The sequence below is a fragment of the Canis lupus genome, chromosome 32 (assembly GCF_048164855.1).
Source record: "Canis lupus baileyi chromosome 32, mCanLup2.hap1, whole genome shotgun sequence".
Taxonomy (NCBI): Eukaryota; Metazoa; Chordata; class Mammalia; order Carnivora; family Canidae; genus Canis; species Canis lupus.
In genome coordinates, this window is record NC_132869.1 from 21585852 (window position 1) to 21609170 (window position 23319).

Consider the following 23319-nt stretch of genomic DNA (forward strand, 5'->3'; position numbering starts at 1 on the left):
GAAAGCAAATGTTCAACCACTGGGACACCCAGGCATCCCTATCATACGTAATTTAAAACAGACAGACTATAACAAAATTCTTTCCGCATATAGTAGTAGCTGAAATCTAAAGATACCAACTTCAGGAAATATTCCTGAAAAACAATGTAAATAAGACAAAAACTGCAAATTAAATGAATAGAAATTAAGTAGATCAATTTATTTTTTTGTATATTTCACAAGTATAATTTTGGAAGGGCTATTTGACAAATTTCAGCATTAACTGCCAACTCTATAGACATGTTCAACAAAAAAGGCATTTACTCTTGGCCCTTTTAATACAGGCAAAGTGTCCTATTGCATCACAAATGAGAGATGTGGTAACAGATCTGAGGGCTTATTAAAAGAAATCAGGTGTTTTTTCCAAACGTTATTTGGTTGATAACATAATACAAACATAACATGAATGGTTTCATGACCACCAGCAATTTGCAGAATAAAACCCGTAAGTCTACCTACTTCAAAGGCCGAAACTAGTGAAACAGTATTAAAATTGGTTTTTAAATCCTTAAATTAACAATCGCAGAATGAGATTTCTTTGATCTCAATTTTGTAAGGTGTGGTGGGGGATTAGGGGGAGAAAGGATATGGGGGGGTGAGAAGACTGGCAGTGCATGCTGAGTTGCAGAGTTGGGACAGCGGCTCAAATTAGTCATCCAGATTAGGATAGTGTTTTAGAAAATTAAACATGTGTCCTAAATGTGGCATACTGAGAAAGACGTTCAAGGATGATAATTCATCAGCCCTAAATACCATTTAATGAAACCCATCTGGAGGCTTAAATGGGGCAGGGTGAAGTAAAATGAGGTGAAAAAGGAAAATGAAAAGTACAAGAAATGTGTTTAATGCTGGGGAGTGTGAAAAGGCCACCAGAGAAACTTCCTTTAGTTGACACTCAAGTGTGCTCTTCCTATAGGCTACCTGCCTCTGGATCACCAAACACCAAATTCACAGCACAATTTAAGCAGAGATTACATTTCAGCTTTGATAAAACTTCACAAGTATGGTTTTGTTACATCAAGTAAAAAGAGCAACTAATTCCAACTTTTGAAGTAAGAACAAGTAGAGAGGCCTCACTCGGCCTGCCGTGATGAATAGTTAAGACTTATTTTTAGGTCAGCAGCACATGAGTATTGAATAACTTGTAAATAGACTGCAAACATGCTGCTGCCAGTTCATCAAAACATTCCAACAATTCTTACTATCCCAACATGCCAAGAACGGTAATTGTTTTAGTGAGATGTAACCTCCAAAAATGAAATGTTTCTCAAAGTGTACCACCAAAGTAGGAGCTACTGGACACAAAACAGGTAATTTATTCCAGACATTAGCGAATTTTCATGAAATATGTTACCCTCAACTTCAGTACACTCCAATATTCATTTGTAATAAATAAGACAATTAAAATTAGCAATTTTTCAAACCACAACTCTGAAATTAGAGAAATGGAGAATTAAACTCATCTAGTCAACATCTTCATTCAAGCAATGGTGAAACAGTCTGCAAATAATGTCAATAAACTGAGAGTTGAGGCAGAACAAAAAAATAGAAAAATTAAAAACCTCTCTATCCCAAGCACCAATAATGGAGGCTAAGCAATTATACCTACAAATTCTTGTTGACAGGTCTTTCCTAAGGAAAATCCTGAGATTTTAAGCACTGTGACTTTACAGAAGGCAGGTTGGTTTAATGAGGAAATTTTTAATAAAAAGACAATCAACAGTATTTTATTTTGGGCACTTACTCAGTATTTCACAGATCCTCAACAAGTTTTGAGGTAGGTTAAATATCAGCATTGTAATTTACAAAATAAAACTTAAGAGGTTTTATCACTTGTTGTAAACTATAGCAGGAATCCTATCATGGTGAAGAATAACATGGTCTCTGTGATCTTTCAGATTAATCATCTCAGATGTGTATATTTAATGTTGACAGCTTGCAAGTATTCACCAAAAATTTTTTTAAAAAGACAAGATATCACAGAAATTCTACTTTGGGGTATTGCCTACTCTTAAATGGATCCCACAACGATCATACATATTGTGGAATAATCTACTTGCTCCCATCATAAATATGTTTATATATAACTGATCTTTAAAATTACAAACTAGAACATTACTGATTTCATTGCTTTTCTGCCTTTTGGGGTGGGTGGAGCAGGAAGATAATCAGCAAGTCTTACTGAGAGCACTAGGCAGCCTTTAAGCGCAGGTGCTATGCTCAAGGCACCATTTACAATGATTTGGGTCATAGGAAAGCAAGTACACAGATGGAGCCAAGATCTAGAAAAGATGCCTGGATCCAAAAAGAGGCGAGGCCCTGTGCAAGTCAAAGACAAAGAAAAAAATACTATCATCTCAGACTACTGATCTTCATTGTCATGCTATAGCATATCACCTATGGGAAGAACTCTTAAAAGAGCAGTAAATATATCCCAATGAAGTCTGTTAATTAAAATTATTTACTAACTAGATAAACCACAAGTAAGATTAAATTGATTATTTTATTAAAGTGACATCTATAGAAGCAAAATATCTAATATTTTAATGTATGTTCCACCTACCACATAAATGACTCTAAGTGTCACAAGTAGAATTCACTTAGCTTACTTATCAGCTCATCCTGACATGGGTTCCTGGGCCAATCTTCTCAAGTATTTGTTTCAGTATAAAATTCACTTTACTTAAACAAGTGTCAAATATTAGTAATTATACAGGATTAAGAGTGGTTAATTAACAACTAAGAAATTAGAAGAAAAACATTATTCTGTTATAAAATATAGAGCAAATTTTAAGAGTGAGGATATACACTTATGCTTCTGAACAGACTAAACAGCACAGCCGAACACGATCTGAGTCAAAGAGGCAAGAAGAAAAGGAGGGAAGGGCCACAGGAGGCAGAGTATCGAAGCCTTTTATTCTAGTGTCCCCCAAATTGACTGTGGAAGTAAAAAGTTTCTACATTAAAAAAGTTTATATAAATTACATGAATTGCAATTTTCATAAAAGTCAAAATGAAATGTTCTGCATAGGACAAAAGATATGCCTAAGCAACATATCATATCTGCACAAGGCCACTGAATGTCACGGATATTAGTAACAAATGAAAAAGCTTAAGTCTATGACAGACTAAGCAAAAATTTCAGTTTCGTATTCTATAAGCCCAAGATTGTAAACTACTCTTACTATACAAAAGCTCTAATGACATACAGAGTTTTGTGTAGGAACTCTTGTGCTTCTGGTTGGCACATCATCTACTTTTTAGTATGTGAAATTAATACAGACATTTGTGAGAGGTTGTGCAAAACTATTGTATTTACAAAAATGGCACAAAAGTGAATTCAAAAGTTGATGCACATGCACACTTCATTCACATCTTCAACAAAAGATATTCTAACATTATAGAACTGAATAAGAATACTAGCTTCAATGGCAGCTGTTAAGCACTAGAGTCACATTAAGTTACACCAGAATGGGCAAATATTGCCCAAGTAAAATTCTATTGTTAAAGCTGAAACAGGTTTAAGGCCATTCAAGTTCAATCACAGAGATACAAATCTTTCAGAGCCCCATGTACTTTTGTTTAAAGAATGTGACCTTTCTTCCAACTTGTGGTCTTAAACTTCTGTTTTACAAAATCCAAAAGGAAAATACAGAAGAAATCAATACAATAGAGGTTATATTAAATAAGAGTAACATACAAAGCTATAATTAAGATGAATTAAAGAAAGCCAACACATTACAATTGAAAAACTTGCTTGTTACTTGTTGAACCAGTCCTACACTAGAAGTTAGGTAATATATACAATTATTTTCAAGTAGATTATGTTGCTCTAACATGTTCTTTTATCAGTGCACTGTTAAACTAATCAAAAAATCTACAAACATATATTCCCTTACAATAGCAGCACACACTACCGCTACCTGCAAAGCTGTCATTCGCAAATGACTTAGTGAATGAAAGGAAATAAAAAGCAGAGAAGTAACATAATAAGGAGAAATAACGGGAATTAGAAGATTCATGCAGTTCAGCTCTTTTAATCAGCCAGCCAGCTTGCTAGCAACAAGGGATGGTTTCCGCTGAGGAAGATCCTGTGGAGTGGGAATGTGGTCACCAGTGACCTCTGTCTTATCCGGAGCTGCAGTAGGAAGCTGCTTGTTCTTCATTTTTGCTTTAGCCATATTGTAATCTCCAGAATCAAAATATTTTTGCTACAAGAAAAAAGAAATTGAGACTGGAATTTAAAACTTTCATATGCAATCACACTGATTTAACATGTACATGTGACCCTATACTGTCAGTATAAAATAAGTTATTCTTAAAAAATTTAAACAAAACATTAATATAGATGAAATAGCAAAGCTTTCATTTACTAACAGAAAAACCAAACTGAAATTCTTGCTTATTCTGAAAATAAAAACAATCCACAACTTGCATCTAAGATGTGCCACGCACTTTCAATTACCTTAATTCAATAACCTTATGTTATTAAAACCATTATTTTATAGCTCCTGTCATCTAGAATGAACGTTTCTGCAAGGGCTTAAAATCATTTCTTTGAATTAGCACAGTTCACTAAAATCAAATTAAGGTTAAAATATAAATGCTAGAGTAACAGAAGAGATAAACTCATTAGAAATTATCACTTAAAATGCACATCCCTATCCTACACTTCTATTTTTCACCTAAAACACTGAATAAGTGCAACTATCACTTTTTAGGCGGAAGGATGAATAAGGTAATGATACCTTTTATCACTAAAATAGAAATTGCAAAGACAGCAAAAGTTTAGTCTTAACATAGCTAAACTACATGAGGTACCTGTTTCAGAGTAAAAACAAATTTGCCTCGTTTTTAATTCCCACCTATCCTGTTTATTAACCTACCTTTACTAAGTGCCTGTTATACATGAGGCACCATGTGAGTCCTGGAGAGATATACAAAGATGCACAACAGTCAGAATCCCAACCATCACACTGTTGTAAGCACACAAGGTGCTATGGGTGCCCAAAGGAAGGTAACCTAACATTTCTAGAGTAGGCAAGAGGAATAATCCAGAAATTAAGAGGAGTGTCTCATGGACAAAAGGTGAGGGGGGAAAAAAAATCTGAGACTTCAGGGGTATCTCATGTGGTAAATAAAGTAGCTGGGAATTCACAGCTTAGTTTAAGATTATTGAGTGGCCTGGGAAAAGGTCTCAATGGCTGCCTCTCCCAAGGGACTATTCTTTTTAATAAGCCAGATCAGGCCTAAAGCCAAAGAGTCTAAAGCTAGAAAACGGTTTTTTATGTGTTACTATATGTATGTAACACAATGAGTAGTAACAAGGAAACTTGGAGCATGTCCTTTTAAGGTTTACTGTAGCTTTTTTCTGCATGTTTTAAAATGCGTACAGTGAAAAATCTCAGGGGCGCCTGGGTGGCTCAGTTGGTTGGGTGTCTGCCTTTGCCTCAGGTCGTGATCCCAGACTCCTGGGATGGAGTCCCACATCCGGTTCCCTGTTCAGAGGGTAGCCTGCTATCCTTTCTGCCCCTTTCCTGCTCAATCTCTCAAATAATTAAATTTTGAAAAAGAAATCTCAGAACTCTGAGTGTCCTATTAGAGTTACTTCTGAAATGTAGTAGCTTCTAGAGGAAAACAAAGCAGACTGCCAAATTCTTTACTGAGTCAAAAGCATAAAATGAGAAATCTAACACACAGTGCACATTTTAAGCATATTTTTCTCAAAGTAATAAAGTCAGTTTCTTATACTTATTGTATAGTAAGCGAAAATTCATCATAAGGGATTCTCACTTACTTGTTAGGCTACTCTGCTTGGGGAAAAGGAATTAAATTTATTTAATGTGGCTAGTGACAAAACTAAAATCAGTGCTAACAATTGAAACTGCTCTAGAGAGAGGAGTGAACTGAATCAGCATTTCTCACCATAAGACAGACATAGGCTAACAAGGCAATATTAGTTGTCTTTAACAACTTAAAAATTTTGAATTTTAAGTGCAAATCTTTAAAAATTAGCAAAACATGTTCTGGATCATCTGGTGACAAACTTATAAAAGCCTCCTCCTACCCAAATTTAGGAGCCACACTTACATCAGTATTTATAATTGCACTGACACTAAGTGATCACCTAAAGTGACAAATTAACTTTTTAAGGCTATTTTACTTAAAACTGAATCCTTGGAGCATCTGGGTGGCTCAGATGGTTAAGTGTCTGTCTGACTCCTTATTTCAGCTCAGGTCATGATACCAGGGTCCTGAGATGGAGCCCTGAGTAGGGCTCTGTGCTCAGTGCAGAGTTTGCTTTTCCTTTCCCTCTGTTCCCCCTCCCCAACATGTTTTCTCTCTCATAAATACATTTAAAAAACTTAAAAAAACTGAATTCTCAGTTTTTCTGGGGCTTCACAAATATGAAAAAATATGGGCCAGACTGTTTCTCGATATCCCTCCCAGTTTTAACAGTCTATATGTCAAAATGTACAAGCCACATTATGAAAAGCTTAAAATAGATGTAATAACTTTAATGAGTACAGTAAAACAGAAAGGGACTATTAGATATAAATATCTAATCAACCTTCCCAAATGAAGAAACTATTTATAACTTAAAAACTAAAACCCAAGGGCACCTGGGTGGCTTAGTGGTTGAGCATCTGCCTTTGGCTCCTGTCGTGATCCCCAAGTCCTGGTGGGATCGAGTCCTGATCAGGCTCCCCACAGAAAGCCTGTCTCTCCTCTGCCTATGTCTCTGCCTCTCTCTGTGTGTGTCTCATGAACAAATAAATAAAACCTTAAAAAAAAAAAAAAAACAGCCTCTAAAACCCAAGAACCCTGTGATCCAGACATCTAAAAAAAAACGAAACCCTTTTAAAATAGTAAGAAATAATATAGTTGAATATAACTTTATTTCCCTAATATAAAAGTGCTTATTCATTGACATTTTGGTATAATGCAATATCATTCAAGAGTTCCCTTCTCAAATTCTATGTAATTATTTTTTTTTTAACCATTTCTTTTTTTTTTAAGATTTTATTTATTCATGAGAATACACAGAGAGGAGAGAGAGGCAGAGACACAGGCAGAGGGAGAAGCAGGCTTCATGCAGGGAGCCTGACGTGGGACTCGATCCAGGGTCTCCAGGATCACACCCTGGGCTGCAGGCGCTAAACCGCTGAGCCACCGGGGCTGCCCCTATGTAATTATTTCTTGATTCAAGTAGCATTTTCTCTTTCCCAACTATTTACTCCAAGATATGTATTTATAAATTCTGACTTGAAGATACTAAAAAGCCATAAATAGTTGAAGCTAGAGGAAAATTATAAAGACAACAGCCCAATTGATGGAAGAAAGCTTGTTCTTGTTGCTGTTTCTTTAAGATTTTATTTATTTATTCATGAAAGACAGAGAGAGGGGCAGAGACATAGGCAGAGAAGCAGGCTCCATGCAGGGAGCCCGATGTGGGACTCAATCCCGGGTCTCCAGGATCACACCCTAGCCAAAGGCAGACAGACACTCAAACACTGAGCCACCCAGGTGTCCCAGGAAGAAAGCTTGTTAACACAAATAAATTATGCTGGAGATTGGTAAAGGAAAAAAGTTTCCTAAACAGTTAATAATCAAATCCAAGTAACAATTTAATAGTCAGAGATGATTATATAATTTATTACATAAACCATACCTAACGGGACTATTTTAAAATTAGATTTGATGCAAATATATTCTACGAAGCTATATTTATAATATAATGAACATCTTTCTCATTCTGCTTTTCTACTTATTCCCTACATTACATTATCTTTATGCTTTTAAATAACCACAAAATATTCTATTTTGTTGACATCACAATTTATTCCTCTGCTGCTGAATACTTTTATTCAAAGTAGCACTCTTGCTACTTCTAATTATAAAGCTGTAAATAGGAGCAGCCCTGGTGGCTCAGCGGTTTAGCGCTGCCTTCAGCCCAAGGGCCTGATCCTGGAGACCAGGGATCGAGTCCTATGTTGGGCTCCCTGCAGGAAGACTGCTTCTCCCTCTACCTCTCTCTGTGTCTCTCATGAATAAATAAATAAAAATCTTTTTAAAAAATAAATTAAAAAAATAAAATAAATAAAATAAAATAAAATAAAATAATATAAAATATAAAATAAAATAAAATAAAATAAAATAAAATAAAATAAAATAAAATAAGAAGCTATAAATAGGGGCGCCTGGGTGGCTCAGCGGTTGAGCATCTGCCTTTGGCTCAGGGTGTGATCCCAGAGTCCCAGGGTCGAGTCCCACATCAGGATCCTTGTATGGAGCCTGCTTCTCCCTCTGCCTGTGTCTCTGCTTCTCTCTCTATCTCATGAATAAATAAAATCTTTAAAAATAAATAAAGCTATAAATATCTTCAAACTTGAAGACGTTTTCCTTATACTGAATCCCTCAAGGGATTATTCAAAGAATATGAACACCTTTATAAATCTTGATCCATATCCCTTCCCACAAGGAGTAATAATTTTAAATGCTCCACTCAACAAAGAGAATATTAACTATATTCAACTTCAACCTCACCAGTATTACTGTAAGTATTTTTCTAATTTTGTTGTACTATGGTATATGATCTAATGTACATTTCACAGATTTCCATCATGGATAAACATTTTTCTGCACCTGATATTTTTCCTGCTAAAATTCTTTATCTAGGAGCACCTTAATGTTTTTCTTGAGTATCTGAAAAATCCTTTTATGTACTATAGATATTAACTATCATTTTTGTAATAATTTTCCCACTGAATTACTTCTCATGAACACAAGTTTTACTTTTTTTTAAAGATTTTATTTATTTATGAGAGAGAACAGGTAGGGCAGGGAGAAGAGGTAGAGGGAGGGCAGCCCTGGTGGCGCAGCGGTTTAGCGCCGCCTGCAGCCCACGGAATGATCTGGAGACCCTGGATCGAGTCCCACATCAGGCTCCCTGCATGGAGCCTGCTTCTCCTTCTGCCTGTGTCTCTGCCTCTCTCTCTCTCTGCATCTCTATGAATAAATAAATGAAATCTTTAAAAAAAAAAAAAAAAAAAAGAGGTAGAGGGAGAAGCAAGCTTCCCACTGAGCAGGGAGCCTGACACAGGTCTCAATCTCAGGACCCTGAGATAATGACCTGAGCCCAAGGCAGACGCTTGCTTAACTGACTGAGCCACTAAGGTGCCCCCAGAAACTTTACCTTTTTATATATTTGGTATAATTCCTACCTGCCTTTGAATTCCTAACTTTGAAATAATATTTCAAAGCTGTGAACATTATTCTTTCATATAAAACAAAAAAAAAAAAAACCTGTACTTTTTACCACTTTTAAAATTAAGTTTTTATGTATTTATTTTGAATTGCTAGAATTTTTATTAGGCGAGCTTTTTTTTTTTTTTTTTAAAGTAACCTCTACCCTCAACATGGGGCTCGAACTCATGACCTGGAGATCAAGAGTCACATGCTGTACAGAATGAGCCAGCCAGGTGCCACATTTACCATACTCTCCCGGTATTAAAACAAAGAACGTATGATTTCACTTACATATGGAATCTAAAAACATTAAACGTGTAAAAACAGCAGAATGTGGTTGCCACAAGCTGAGGGGTGGGGGAAATAGGGAGATACTGGTCAGAAGGCACACACTTTCAATGATAAAACGACTAAGTTCCAGGGACCTAATATACAGTAAGTTAACAATACTGCATTGTATACTTGACAGTTGCTAGGAGTAGAGCTTTAATGTTCTCACGTAACAACAAAATGGTAATTATGTAAGGTAAGGGATGTGTTAACTAACCTTACTAGTAAACATTTCACAACATGTATGTTGTGAAATCATCACACTGTACACCTTAAACTTACACAATATATATGTCAACAGTATCTCAATAAAGCTGGAAAACAATATCCTTTTGCAATTTGAGAAAATAATCATGTATAGCTATGGCCAATACCTATACATATAAACATACACATACACATGGATAGGTGTTGGTTAACCAAACAGCAGATACCAGTATGTTCAAGTGTTCAAGGTATTTACTTAAGGAAAAACATGATTTGGCACCTGATTCAATTAATAATTCTCTTCATCTTTCCCTGTTCCCTGTGTGGTAAATAAAGTTACTTAAAAAAAAAAAAAAAAAAGAAAAGAAAAGATGGAATCCTTTGATTTTTCACAAAGAGGTCAAAAAAGAAAACCTAAGGATCTTGTTCAAGTAGCATTATCTCAATTCAGATCTCATTACTGAGCATTAAATGGTTTCTACCTCACAAAGAATTGGTAAGATTTTGAAAAAATGTTTTCAGTAATTTGAACTACTAAAATTACCATGTATAAACTGTATTAGAGTAACTGTAAAATGTATTATGTAAAGGAGATAATAAGCTCTGCTTACATAAGTGATTTCATCCAAATAAAAAATATTTTTAGTCTGGCATGGAAATCATCTTTAAAACAGGTAAAAGTTAAAAAAAATATATGAGTAGAAAGATAAATGCCAGCTTCTGGATAGTCCTAACTTTTGGAAAGAAGGGGAAAGAAGGATATTTACACACATGTGGTAGGTTTCAACTATATCTACAACATTTTCTTTCTTACAAAGATAAAACTGAAGTAAATATGGCAAAATATTAACATATTAAATCTGAGTGGTAGGTACATGGGTTCTGCTATATTATTATCTGCACTTTCCACATGTTTAAAATAGTTTATAGTTAAATAAGTGATGAGTTGTTCATTCTTATACGTATTTATACAATAAAAGGTATAAAATATAGGAAAATTATGTATCTATATATCTGGTAAGATACAGAGTTATGTACACAGACACCCATTTTGTAATCACAATCAGCACACTGAATTCATAGGGTTTAAGCATCTGAAGATCATATAGAGAACTTACCCCTTTCTGCAATCGTTTCCTTAAGAAATCTGAACCTCCAGGCTTTTGTCCCAGATGAGGATACCTTGCTTTTAATTTTGCTTCTTCAGCTTTCTCTGGACTAGTCACTTTATCTTCCATTTCCTGAAATAATTTAAAATAACTTGTCTATTACAATTTACTTATTTAAAACAATTCACCTTTTAATATCTAGATCTGGACTTCAGTTGTCGAATGCCAAATACTGCAGCATCTGACTGAGAAATCAAGCACAGAAGCTTTTAAAACATCTCTGTCTTGTTTTTCAAATGATCCATGTGATAGCTCTATTATAGCTGTGATGCATGTGTACACCCCACACACTGGATAAAAATATCAAGATAACTCAGCTCTGAAGTCTTGCTTGCCATTACTTTCCAGTCATGTATAATACATTTATAGTTAGTCACCTTCCATGGAACTCATCAGTTCTTTGCCTGCATTCAGAGAACCATCTTAATACTCTTAAAACACAAAAAGATCTGTTAATCCAGATTCATGTATGATTGGAAGCACTGAGATTCTTTAATAGGAATTAACAACTTATTTACCAGAAGATTTTCCCTAACTCAATATAGAAGACCTTTTTAAAAAAAAATTTTTATTTCTCTTAAGTCATCTCTACACCTAACATTGGGCTCAAGCTCACAATCCCAAGATCAAGAGTTGTATGCTCCACCAACTGAGTCAGCCAGCCACCCAGCCTTGGTATTTTTAAAGAGAAGTATCTTTGTCAATCTTCCTATCAGTGTATATTATTCCCTAGTTTCCCCCTGTATTTAATGACAGACCGCTCATACCAAAGGTACCATTCTTCAATGTATCAAAAATGTGTTTTCTAACCAAATGACTATCAATATTTTAGGACTATTCTCTTTTTTTCTTTTAAAAGATTTTATTTATTTGAGAGAGAGAGCACCAGCAGGGAGAGGGACAAGCAGACTCCCTGCTGAGCCTGACATGGGGCTCTATCAGGGGACCCTGAGACCATTACCTGAGCTGAAGTCAGATGCTTAACTGAGGCATCCAGGTGCCCTTTTTTTTTTTTGTTTTGTTTTGTTTTTTTGTAAGTAAGCTCTACAACCAACATGGGGCTTGAACTCATAACCCCAAGTTCAAGAGTTGCATGCTTTCCAACTAGGCCAACCAAGTGCCCCAAAGCCTATTCACTCAATTTTTTTGAAAAGCACATTTAATACAAATTTTATGTGATACAGGAGGCTTCATAAACCTGAAGACCAAAGATATGTTTAAACCTCATTTTTATACTAGGTTTAATCAAAAGTAGAGAGAAAATGAAAAAAATATGACAGGACAAAAAGGAACATGAGCTGAGAGTGGTAAATGGAGGAAAGGAGCAAGGCTTATTTGTTCAGTCTTCTTTGTGTCCCTCTATCTTTGAAGGTAGGGGAGTTCCTTTCCTCCAGCTATACAGAAGGCACCTCTCATTTGCGGATCTTATTATCTGCTTCAGGGGAAAGCCAAAAGTCCTTTCTGCACATGCTATTTCTCAGATGCCTTCAGCTTATAATATCAAAATCCCAAAGTGCCGTACTTTGGGTAGCATTCTTCCATTTGAAAGTTTCCCAAGAAATTTCATGGTTCAGAAACTGAGGTCAATTATCCCATAACCCAGTGAATCAGTCTCAGTCCTGGGAATAGATCAGTCCTTTCAAATAGTTGTGTCTCATTTCAGGACATGGTGGTTGTACCTACATTAGGTTTTTATACGGTATGATTGCTCATACTACTGGCATTTAAGAAGGGACATTTTTCTTGCACTGACTTTTGTCAGTTTTCCCAAGATCCCAGCTGCAGACTCTAGTGATTGGAGTGTCCTAGTGTCCTTCATGGTCAACAGAAACTACTTGTCAAGTTGAAAAAGGTCCTGTCCCTTCCCATTATTCTTTCTCCTCTTCTCAAGCTCTTCATTCCCCTTCCAAGTGGATCCAATCCCCATCCACAAGGTAGAGCCACAGGACAGAAAGGCTGAGTCCACTAAAACCCACCTCCCCCCTTTTTTAAAGATTTTATTTATTCATGAGACACACACAGAGAGAGAGAGAGAGGCAGACACATAGGCAGAGGAGAAGCAGGCTCCCTGTGGGGAGCCTGATGTGGGACTCGATACCAAGACTCTGGGATCAGGATCTGAGCCAAAGGCAGACAGACACTCAACCACTGAGCCACCCAGGTGCCCCAAACATACTTAACTTTTTTTTTTTTTAAAGATTTTATTTATTCATGAGAAATACAGAGAGAGAGGCAGAGACACAGGCAAAGGGAGAAACTGGGTCCTCATGGGGAGCCTGATATGGGACTCGATCCCTGGATCCCAGGATCAACGACCTGAGCCAAAGGCAGACGCTCAACCATTGAGCCACCCAGGAATCCCAAACCTACTCACTTTTAACAGCAGTCTTGATATAGTCTACTTTTTCCCCCCAAGAACCATACTTTATAGGGGAGCAATGTTTATCACTTTGTGGTAAGTACTGAAGAAGAATCAATCAATCAAGAAAAACAAAGCTGGGATCCCTGGGTGGCGCAGCGGTTTAGCGCCTGCCTTTGGCCCAGGGCGCAATCCTGGAGACCCAGGATCGAATCCCACGTCGGGCTCCTGGTGCATGGAGCCTGCTTCTCCCTCTGCCTATGTCTCTGCCTCTCTCTCTTTCTCTCTCTCTCTCTGTGACTACCATAAATAAATAAAAAATATTAAAAAAAAAAAAAAAAAAAAGAAAAACAAAGCTGCCCTGATAGGCAATGCTGGGCAAAGACAAAATGCACCTTCCAGCTAATGAACTCATTTCTGTATGTCAGCCAGGCAAAATCACATACCTTTGCATATCTCAATTCTTCCAGGTTGGGTGCGGGTGACTGGATGACGGGCACTGAGGGGGGCACTTGATGGGATGAGCACTGGGTGTTATTCTAGATGTTGGCATATTGAACACCAATAAAAAATAAATTTATATAAAAAAATTCTTCCAGGTTATTTATGAATGTCAAAAATGAATGAATATCCATAAATGCCAAGCCTTCTGTTCCTATACAGCAAGCAAATCATTTATGCCCAAAATAACTTACGATTTTTCCATCCATTTTCCTCAAAATTGTATTAATGCATGCTTTATAATTAGCTTTGTTGACCTTATACATTGTCAGTATTTCCCTCATCTTGACCAGCTTCCTCATGTGTTACAACATCTCATTTTTAGTCTTGGAATATCTTGAGATTAATGCTGCTGCAGCTGCTGTCAAATATACTTTTTCTATGGGGCCTCCTTTATATTGTGTGCTCCCCCTTCTGCTTCAAGTGCTCTACCTTCCTCCTTTTATGCTACAGTCTCATGTATCTATTTAGATTTTCAGTCTCTTTAAGTGGTCATATCACTCTCTTGATATACACAAAATTCAACTCTGTGTGCTCTGCCAGAGACAGAGCCTCTAAATAGTATCAGTGACTCTGCCAGTCATTCCATTCAAGAAGAGTATGACCCCAAAGAGAGCTCAAATGTGAGGTGTGTGATGCAAACCTGCCATTCCCATAATGATCTCAATCCTGGGGTTCTTTCAGAGTTGAAGTGTATCAGTGTTCCGTTTATTATTCTAGTGTTTAAGAACTCAGCCCCTAGAAATCTACTACACCTCAGCTGTCAATTAACTGAAGAATCAGTCCAGGTATCTGTTCAACCACTAGATTAAAAAAAGTGACATGTCCTATTGAGAACTGATAGGGCTATCTCCACTACGATTGGGACTTCACTGGGGTTCTTCAAGGGTATTTTAGTTATATACAATTTGTTTGATAACTTTAGAATCTAACCCCTATGTAAGGTAGGACTATACTGTATTCATCACCCAAGCTAAAGAAATAATATAAATTTAAGATTACCAATTTAGTGCAGGAAGGTGGGCTAGAGTTTCTCCTTGGTGGTTCAGCTTTCACTGTAGGCATCTGCCACAGGTCCAGCTGTATTCACAGTGGTGCTTCTCAGAGGGAATTGGGAAAAGGAACTTATTCTTGGGTCCCCTGATACAGTTGTTTTATAAATCGGTTAATCTTAAATTTGGATGTTAGTTGAAAAGAACTATAACTTGATTATAGCCTTTGAGTCCTCACACATTCAAACTAAAGGGTATTAACAGTCCTACGTTTCCAATAAAACCATCCAGCTTTCTTGGGCCTGGTAAATAAAGGCTCTTCACTTCCTTTGAGTTGAATTATCAGTTCCCTATATCTAAGAGAAATTCCTTAAAATTTCTAGTATGTGGTAGCAACTTGCCCTAATTTCCTGTGTTTCTGCAGGTTTCCCTAATTTTCAATAAAAGAGGGGAAGAAAGTTGTACACAACATACCACTGTATCTGGCATTCCTGTATTTTCTAAATAAAGAATACATTCTTGTATATGTTTATACATAATACTAAGCATGTTCAATTAAATCAAAATAGTTTATTTTAAATACCGTTTTGGGCAACAGCATCAACAGAAGAAAGTATCATTTAGGTTTGGAATGGATTTATGATATGTGTCCTAGAAAAACAATTTAATCCTTGAACTTTCTTTCCAAATACATAGATAAAAGGACAAGTGTCTGCTAGCTGCAACTCTGTAGCTGGATTCAGAATTTCAGCTGCATTTAACACCAAAAGGGGGAAAAATATGACCAAATCAACATTTCTCAAACACAGTACATCCCATCCAGACATCTAGGATACTTTTCATGGACCATACAGAAACCTTCTTAGCTTGTTGCAAATGTACAGTTATATATTTTCAACTTATCAGTAAGTTGAAATGCTTGGGACTTTCAACCTAGAGTTAAATATAATTAACATGTCAGGTGGCAGACTGTGTCCACTGGCATTCAGCCCATACTCACCCTTCTTTAAAACACTCCCCTAAATCCCTATAGTTAGACGTCAAAAACTGTATTTCCCTGACTGAATTCCTACTAGGTTCTGCTAATGACTATACACCAGCTTAAAAGGCATAGGAGAAAGAATCGACTCTGTTCCTGGTGATGGCCACCAACAACGTGAGGACAAGCAGTAGCCCAAGAGCTTTCACCTCCAGAAACATTTTCCCCCTTTATTCCTCCACCCTTCTAATAATTTGTACCCTAATTCCCTAAACACATCCCTTTCTGTTTCAAATACCAAAAGTGGTTCCTACTCTCCAGATAAAACACTAGTTGATAAAGTCAGGTAAAATAAGCAATTTATCCCTATAGTCATGTTAAAAAAATGCAAAGGACACACAGAAGTTGGTGTGATTCCATGTTTCTGTACATCCTTCAAAGTAATTCCTAAACATTTATTTCAGCTAGAATGAAAATAAATCTTGAAAAAGGCTTGAGATACAGGAATAGCAAAGAAATTGGCATACATTAATGTATACTGACAAGTCACTTTGTAATTTCTCCCCAACTTTGCTGAGATATAATTGATGCATTAGCTTTTCAAATTTTAAAGTCTTAATATTGGAGGTTAAATACACAACAAAAGGGGAGCCTAGCTGGCTCAGTCAGTATAGCATGGGGCTCTTGATCTCAGGATTGTAGGTTCAAGCCCCATGCTGGGTATACAGATTTACTTAAAAATAGAATCTTGGGCAGCCCAGGTGGCTCAGCGGTTTAGCACCACCTTCAGCCCAGGGCCTGATCCTGGAGACCTGGGATTGAGCCCCACATCCGGCTCCCTGCATGGAGTCTGCTTCTCCCTCTGCCTGTGTCTCTGCCTCTCTCTCTCTCTGTCTCTTGTGAATAAATAAATTAAAAAATCTTAAAAAAAATAGAATCTTAAAAAAAAAAGCCTCGAAATATATAAAGCAAAAGTTGACAGAATTACAGTAACAAGTGACAAGTCTATCAGCATAGGATATTTCAACACACCTTTCAGCAATTGATGGGTGAAAAAGAAAGTCACGATACCAGATTATATTTCTGCACCCAATAGTTAGGAAATACATGCTCTTAAAAAAAAAAATAAATAAATAAAAGGAAATACATGCTCTTCCCAAGCACAAATGGAAAAGTCTTAACCATTTTCATCCAGACCACCACCTATGACTATAGTTAATAAGATTAAAAGTCAGTAATAAAAATTTTATATATCCCTACTATTTAGAAATTAAAATACATTATTAAAATGCTTATTAACTCATTAAAACTGCAATGTGTACAAACTTAAAAAATACATTACTGAAATAATTCAAGGTTAAAAGAAATAACAAGAATAAAAAAACACATGGAACTCACTGATAATAAAAAATTCTATACTTACCAAACTTGTGGGATATGACAAATGTCCCTTAGGGGTTTATATTAAAGAAGAAAATGAAAACTCAATGAGTTATGTATCCAACCTTAATAAACAAAGAACAGAACCCAAACAGAATAGGAGAGAAAAAAAGATACAAAAGAGAGGGTCAGCAAAATAGGGGAATGATAAGCTTAGCCAAGAAGTATTTTTAAAGATTCAAATCTGATTTCAAAATTTTATCCTCTAAGATGTTTTTGTATCATACAGTAATTTTACTACTTTGTAGAATAGATACTAGAATGTGAGTGGATTCACTCAGCTCAGCAGTTTCTATGCTGCTAATCCCTTTGGTGGGGAGAAGTATAGAAGGATCAATAGAATTCTGGAGTATTTACTATAGGCTACAAACTGGGAACAGAGAAACCCAGGATTATCATAACAAAGATATACACTTATCATTTACAAAAAAAATACTTAAGAACACTACTTCAAATGAGGGTTACCCTTTTGGCAAGCACATAAACTTTATCTTCAATGTATACTCTATACCTAGTACACAGCCTAATATTTATTGTGAATACGGTTTTGTGAATTAATCTATTGAAATACATTAGATATCCTTTTTGTAAGTAGGTAGGGCATAAAGTATAAAAACATACAGAAAAAAAGACCAATCAGGGATTATGTAGTCTATCATGGATTGCTAATAAATCTGAATGACTGGTACTACTCTTCAGCCTTCAGCAGAAAAGTTACATAGCAATATCAACAATACAAATCTGATCACTCTAACCAAATTCTCATCTATCTGCTCAGCAATTATGCTCACTGATGCACTGACTGATGAATACACAGGAAAAGATTAACGAAGGCCAACAAATCCTAGAGGATATTGCCAGGGAAGTATCAGTATTGTTATCAACCTCTATGGGAAAACACTGTAGTCCAATTAAATCCTTACTACTTGCCCGGTAGCTGGCACTTAACAGGTGTTCAATAAAAGCCTAATGAACAAACACACTGTTTTTAATAAAGTTAAGAAACTTCCTAAACACCTTACAGTTTTACCATTAGGTTATCTTTTAAGTATTTCATGTTATAGTAGCACAGGTTCAAGAATAAAAGACTAAAAGAGAGGCAAGCTTAAACACTGTTGTATAGAAGCATACTTGCTAAGATAGCAAAGAGAAACATTTTAAAACTTTTCTGAGGTTTACCTCTAGATTGCTAAGAATTAATGGTTGCACAAACCAGACCACTAGGTTCTGGTTTAAAAATAAAAATTAGGGACACCCGGGTGGCTCAGCGGTTGAGTGGCTGCCTTTGGCCCAGGGCGTGGTCCAGGAGTCTCAGCATCGAGTCCCGCATCGGACTCCTAGTCCGACTCCCTGCATGGAGCCTGCATCTCTGTCTCTCGTGAATTAATATAATAAATATAATATAATATAATATAATATAATATAATATAATATAATATAATATAATATAATATAATATAATATAATATAAATAAAAATTTAAAACACCCTTGAGACTTTTAGTTACCAAAGGCAGTGGTGTAACAGCCCCAACAAATGTCAATATTAACCGCAATTCCTTAAAAACTGGGAAAATAGAAAAGCAATTTGTATCCACTCTTCAACGGCGATATATGAAAGTAATTAACATAATAGTTTTCTTCCTTCTCCACTACTCACAAAAGTACCAAGTGTTATGTTTTAAACTGACAAAAATATTTCAAGTGAGAGCCCTACTTGAGTTAGCTTCTTCCAAGACATCTTACTAACTTAACTTGATGAAATTTGTACTAAAATCTAGAAAACCTGCTATTATGATTTCTTTTAAACTTAAAAACCAGGTATATATGAAAAAATATATACAATCCTCTACTTTCTTTTTTTTTTAATCTTTTTTTAATTTTTTTTAAATTTTTATTTATTTACGATAGTCACAGAGAGAGAGAGGCAGAGACATAGGCAGAGGGAGAAGCAGGCTCCATGCACCGAGAGCCCGATGTGGGATTCGATCCCGGGTCTCCAGGATCGCGCCCTGGGCCAAAGGCAGGCGCTAAACCGCTGTGCCACCCAGGGATCCCTAATCCTCTACTTTCATTCAGATTTCCAAAGTGGGTCTAAACAAAGGTTTTCGTATTACTATAGTCTATCCCTCCTCCTACTTTTTTTTTTTTTTTAAGACTTTATTTATTCATGAGGAACACAGAGACAGAGGCAGAGACACAGGCAGAGGGAGAAGCAGGCTCCTTGCAGGGAGCACGACGTGGGACTCAATCCAGGGACTCCAGGATCATGCCCTGGGCCAAAGGCAGGAGCTAAACCACTGAGCCACCCAGGTGTCCAAATCCCTCCCCTTTTTAAACTGCAGTACAACCACTGCCATCTATATTGAAATAGTACTTTGCCAATGGTTTCATATGAAAAATTCTGAGAAAATTTCATTCAACCAATATTTTCTGAATAAAATGAATGGAATGAATCGAGTAAGTTAGATGCTATGTGAGAAAAGATAAAGGAGGGTCCCTGAAATTAAGATGCTCACAATGAAAATAGATTTATGTATTTTAAGTCTCCACATGCCTCTTCTCACCCCAGAACTAGAGCGCACACCTGTCTGACTGAGCTTAGTGTTATTCAAAGTGGAATCACAGGTAACAGATCCAAGAAGTCTCTGCTTAATTTTTAATGTTTTGTTTTCACTTCAGTGATAATCTACAAGAAAAAATATAAGCATACACTAGCACATCTGAAATGCCATCTCATATTTAAGTGCCACATGAGTTCCATGTGAGCTTTCATTTATGACCGAGACTGAGCAGTACTACTCTAATTATCCAAGATAATGAGAAAAGAACAGAGCTCAATTTAAAATGTAATGATGCATTTTTGACCTTAGAGTTAAATGATCACATAGATTACACTTTAAAAAGAACTGAGTCATCATATCACTAGGGGACCATTAACCTGCCATATTGAAGAGTTCCCGCACTTTAACAATTGATACCACATTCTCAATACATTGGAAATTTATTTTCAGCAAAATACCATGACACAATAATTTACACTAATTTTGTTTGTATTTGTTTTTAATTTTTTAAAAAAATGTTTAAAGTAATCTCTACATCCAGTGTGGGGCTCAAACTCACCACTCTGAGATCAAAAGTTGCACGCTCCACCAACTGAGCCTTCCAGGTGCCCGTTTTAATTTTAAAGCAGTATTAAAGAAACAGATGCTTATACTTATTTTCAAGTTCATACATATTTAGTTAATATCCCAATTAAAAAAACAGTGGTCTATACAGTTTTCTTCTCTTAATAAGGGGCACTCAGAGAAACAGTGACTTAGCTCTACTCCATGCAGGCTGATCTCTGTTAATTTTTCAGAGGCAATTGGCTAATGTACTATAAAACTATAAAGGTATTTTAGCTGAATACTTTGGCTTTAATTGAAAGGTCAACTGGGTACAAAGAGAATAATCCAATTTTTTAGGTCATCTAACTATTCTTCCAAATGGAAGAAACAGGTGATTTGGCCCATAGGAACACAGAAGTGACTCTGCACATTCTCATGTTTAGGGATGGTATCCATGCTACAGGCACTTAACATCTACAGCCAATCCCTAATGCAAGAAGGGACACTATATTACCCCTACACTTTGGTATTAATGACAGCAGCCCTAAAACCACAGGACTTGAATTAAAATTTTAATGTAGATATTCATGAAAAGAAAACATTCAAGACATGTTTCATACTGTTAAGGGTCAGAACATTAGGCTGTTCCAGGTAAAAGCATTTACATTTTAGAAATCAACACTTTACACTTTGGCAACACACTAACAAATCTCACAAAAGAAAATTACATAGCATACTCTTCTATATCATAAGTCAAAACTGAGGTTGATTTTAGTGTTTAGGACAGAACAGTATAGAGACAATTTGTTGTTTTTTTCCCGGAGTTCTTAAATCCCAAGCAATTATGAACACCACAATAAATATTTTTTAGTTAATAATTGACATTTCATGTTACTGTAATCTTTACACTACGTTTGTGTTTTTTTTGTCCTAAAAGTTCATTTTTGTTAAACATAAAAAATACCCAACACAGCCTTCATCGGAATATTCCCTAATAATATCCTAACTTGGCCTCTTATTTATACTATTGCTTTTTCTTTTTTTTAAAATAATAACAATGTAACAGATCCATCCAACTGAAGAAAACTTAACTTGTAAGAATATATGGAATGGGCTTAGAACACACTAATTAAATTTCCAACCTGATTAGGAGCATGGGTAGAACATTAAGCAGAAGCCCTTACAAAGTCCAAGCATTAGGCCAAATCCTATTTATGATAATGCCTTCTGATTTTTTTTGTTTTCAAGAAAAAGTGCTGGTAATTTTCCATCAACAATTTAAGAAACAAGGTATCCTGGGCCTTTGTAGGGCAGCCACAATTACCTAGGAGGGTAGGGCAACAGGAATAATGGTGGAACAGGCAAGAACTAGCATAGATTAAAAAAAGAAAACCTCAATACTCATAATTTGAAGTATACGGATTTGTGGCGTACCCTCCTACCTCTGAAGGATATTACAGATTCCTGTCTCTACGAAAATCCAGGTCAACTGAGTTGGTAAAATTTTTTAAATGCCAAGCCTTCCATTTCCAGACAAGTACCATATGCGGATCCCAGTGGCTTTACATTTCTGAGCACAGAAGTCACCTAGCTCGTTGAAGCCCCACAACAACCGCATGAAGTATCGCTATTCTTACGTTTACAGATGAGGAGACTGAAAACTAAGGCGTTTAGCGACTGGTGAAGGTCACGGGGCCAACAAGGGTTGGAACCGAACTGCCAACCCAGGTCTGAACTCCCCGCCCAAACACGCGACGACCGCCTCAGGAGTTAAAGGCATGCGGGCAACACCAGGAGTGGCAGAGTTAGTTCTTCACGGGAGAAATACAACTTCCTGCGCAAAGTGAAACTCACGGGGAAACTCAGGTTCCACGCATAAAACCCGCTCGCATGTGCAGTCGAGGGCAAGGAACCACGCGCCCGGCCGAGGGGCGGCGCCGACGTGGACAAGGCTCCCACTCCCACCACGCTGGCGCTGAGCAGCCGGGCCTGCGGGCGGCGGACGCGCGAGAGCCCGGGCCGTGAGGGCCGGCCCCGCCCTCCGCACCAGGCGCCGCCGCCCGACTCCCGGCGGGCGCGCCCCTCCGCACGCGGCCGCAGCAGGCCGCCCCGCAGGCCCGGCCCCCGGCGCGCTCGCTTCTGGGCCTTCCGCGACCACACTCACCTTCTGCTCCTCCGCGGAGGCTGCCTCAGGGACTTCCGCGGACATACTGCTCCTTCTGCAACGACACGCCGGGGAAGATGCGATTACCGGGTGGCCGAGGCCCACCCGCCCCTGCTCTCCCAGCGCCCGCTCGGGCCGCCTCCGCCCGCGAAAATGGCCGTGCCTTATGACGACACGGAGCCCCGCAGCGCTCGGCGACCGCGACCCGCGGCGGCCCGGCCGCCCCTGCCGCGCCGCGCCCCTGCCTACCTTACCCCGCGGCTCCGGCCCTGCGACGCCGAAGCACTTCCTTTCTTCCTTCAAAGGTCGCGGCTCGCGCGTTACCTCACGTCCGCCGGCCAGATGCTTCCTGGGAATTGTAGTTTACAAGCGGAGCCGCCTCTCCTCCCTCCGCCCCGCCCCTTTCCCGCCTGTTCCAGGGACTTCATAATTTCTGCTTTCCCGGACTCGCCCAGTCCGATTCTCGTACTTGTTCTCGCGCTGTAACCGGGCATATTGTCTTTTGCGCGCTCCAAAGCCCTGTGCTGCTCCGTTCCACAATCTCTCCCGGCTCCGCTTTGCCTTCTTAACCATATGCATCTCTCACATCCCCCTCCCTCCCCCCATTCTACATCATCTCAGGCTTTTCTTGAGCCCCTACACTAGGTCAGGTCCACTTCTTTAAATGCTATCACATCTCTGCAGAGTTCTCCAGCAACATACACTGTATCATGAGACATTAATTGCTATTACTATTAATAGAGTAATAATAACAATTCACTGGCCCTTTTCCCGCCCAGAT

At 37.7% G+C, this 23319-nt stretch overlaps 1 protein-coding gene across 7 annotated transcripts; it reads right to left on the minus strand.

Annotated features, from left to right (window-relative positions):
- Window positions 1-174: 174 nt before the first annotated feature.
- Window positions 175-22884, minus strand: ARPP19 (cAMP regulated phosphoprotein 19). Of its 7 annotated transcripts, XM_072808550.1 has the most exons (5): window positions 22788-22812; window positions 22539-22593; window positions 13800-13892; window positions 10944-11066; window positions 175-4250 (listed from the first exon to the last, which is right to left on the minus strand). In XM_072808550.1, the coding sequence occupies exons 2-5, from the start codon at window positions 22581-22583 to the stop codon at window positions 4080-4082; spliced, it is 432 nt and encodes a 143-aa protein (XP_072664651.1). In that variant the 5' UTR covers window positions 22584-22593; window positions 22788-22812; the 3' UTR covers window positions 175-4079. The 7 variants fall into 7 exon arrangements, with proteins under 7 accessions (XP_072664651.1, XP_072664653.1, XP_072664654.1 ...); XM_072808552.1 differs by lacking the exon at window positions 13800-13892 and having other exon boundaries at window positions 22788-22884; XM_072808553.1 differs by lacking the exon at window positions 13800-13892 and having other exon boundaries at window positions 22793-22870.
- Between the last annotated feature and the right edge of the window lie 435 nt (window positions 22885-23319).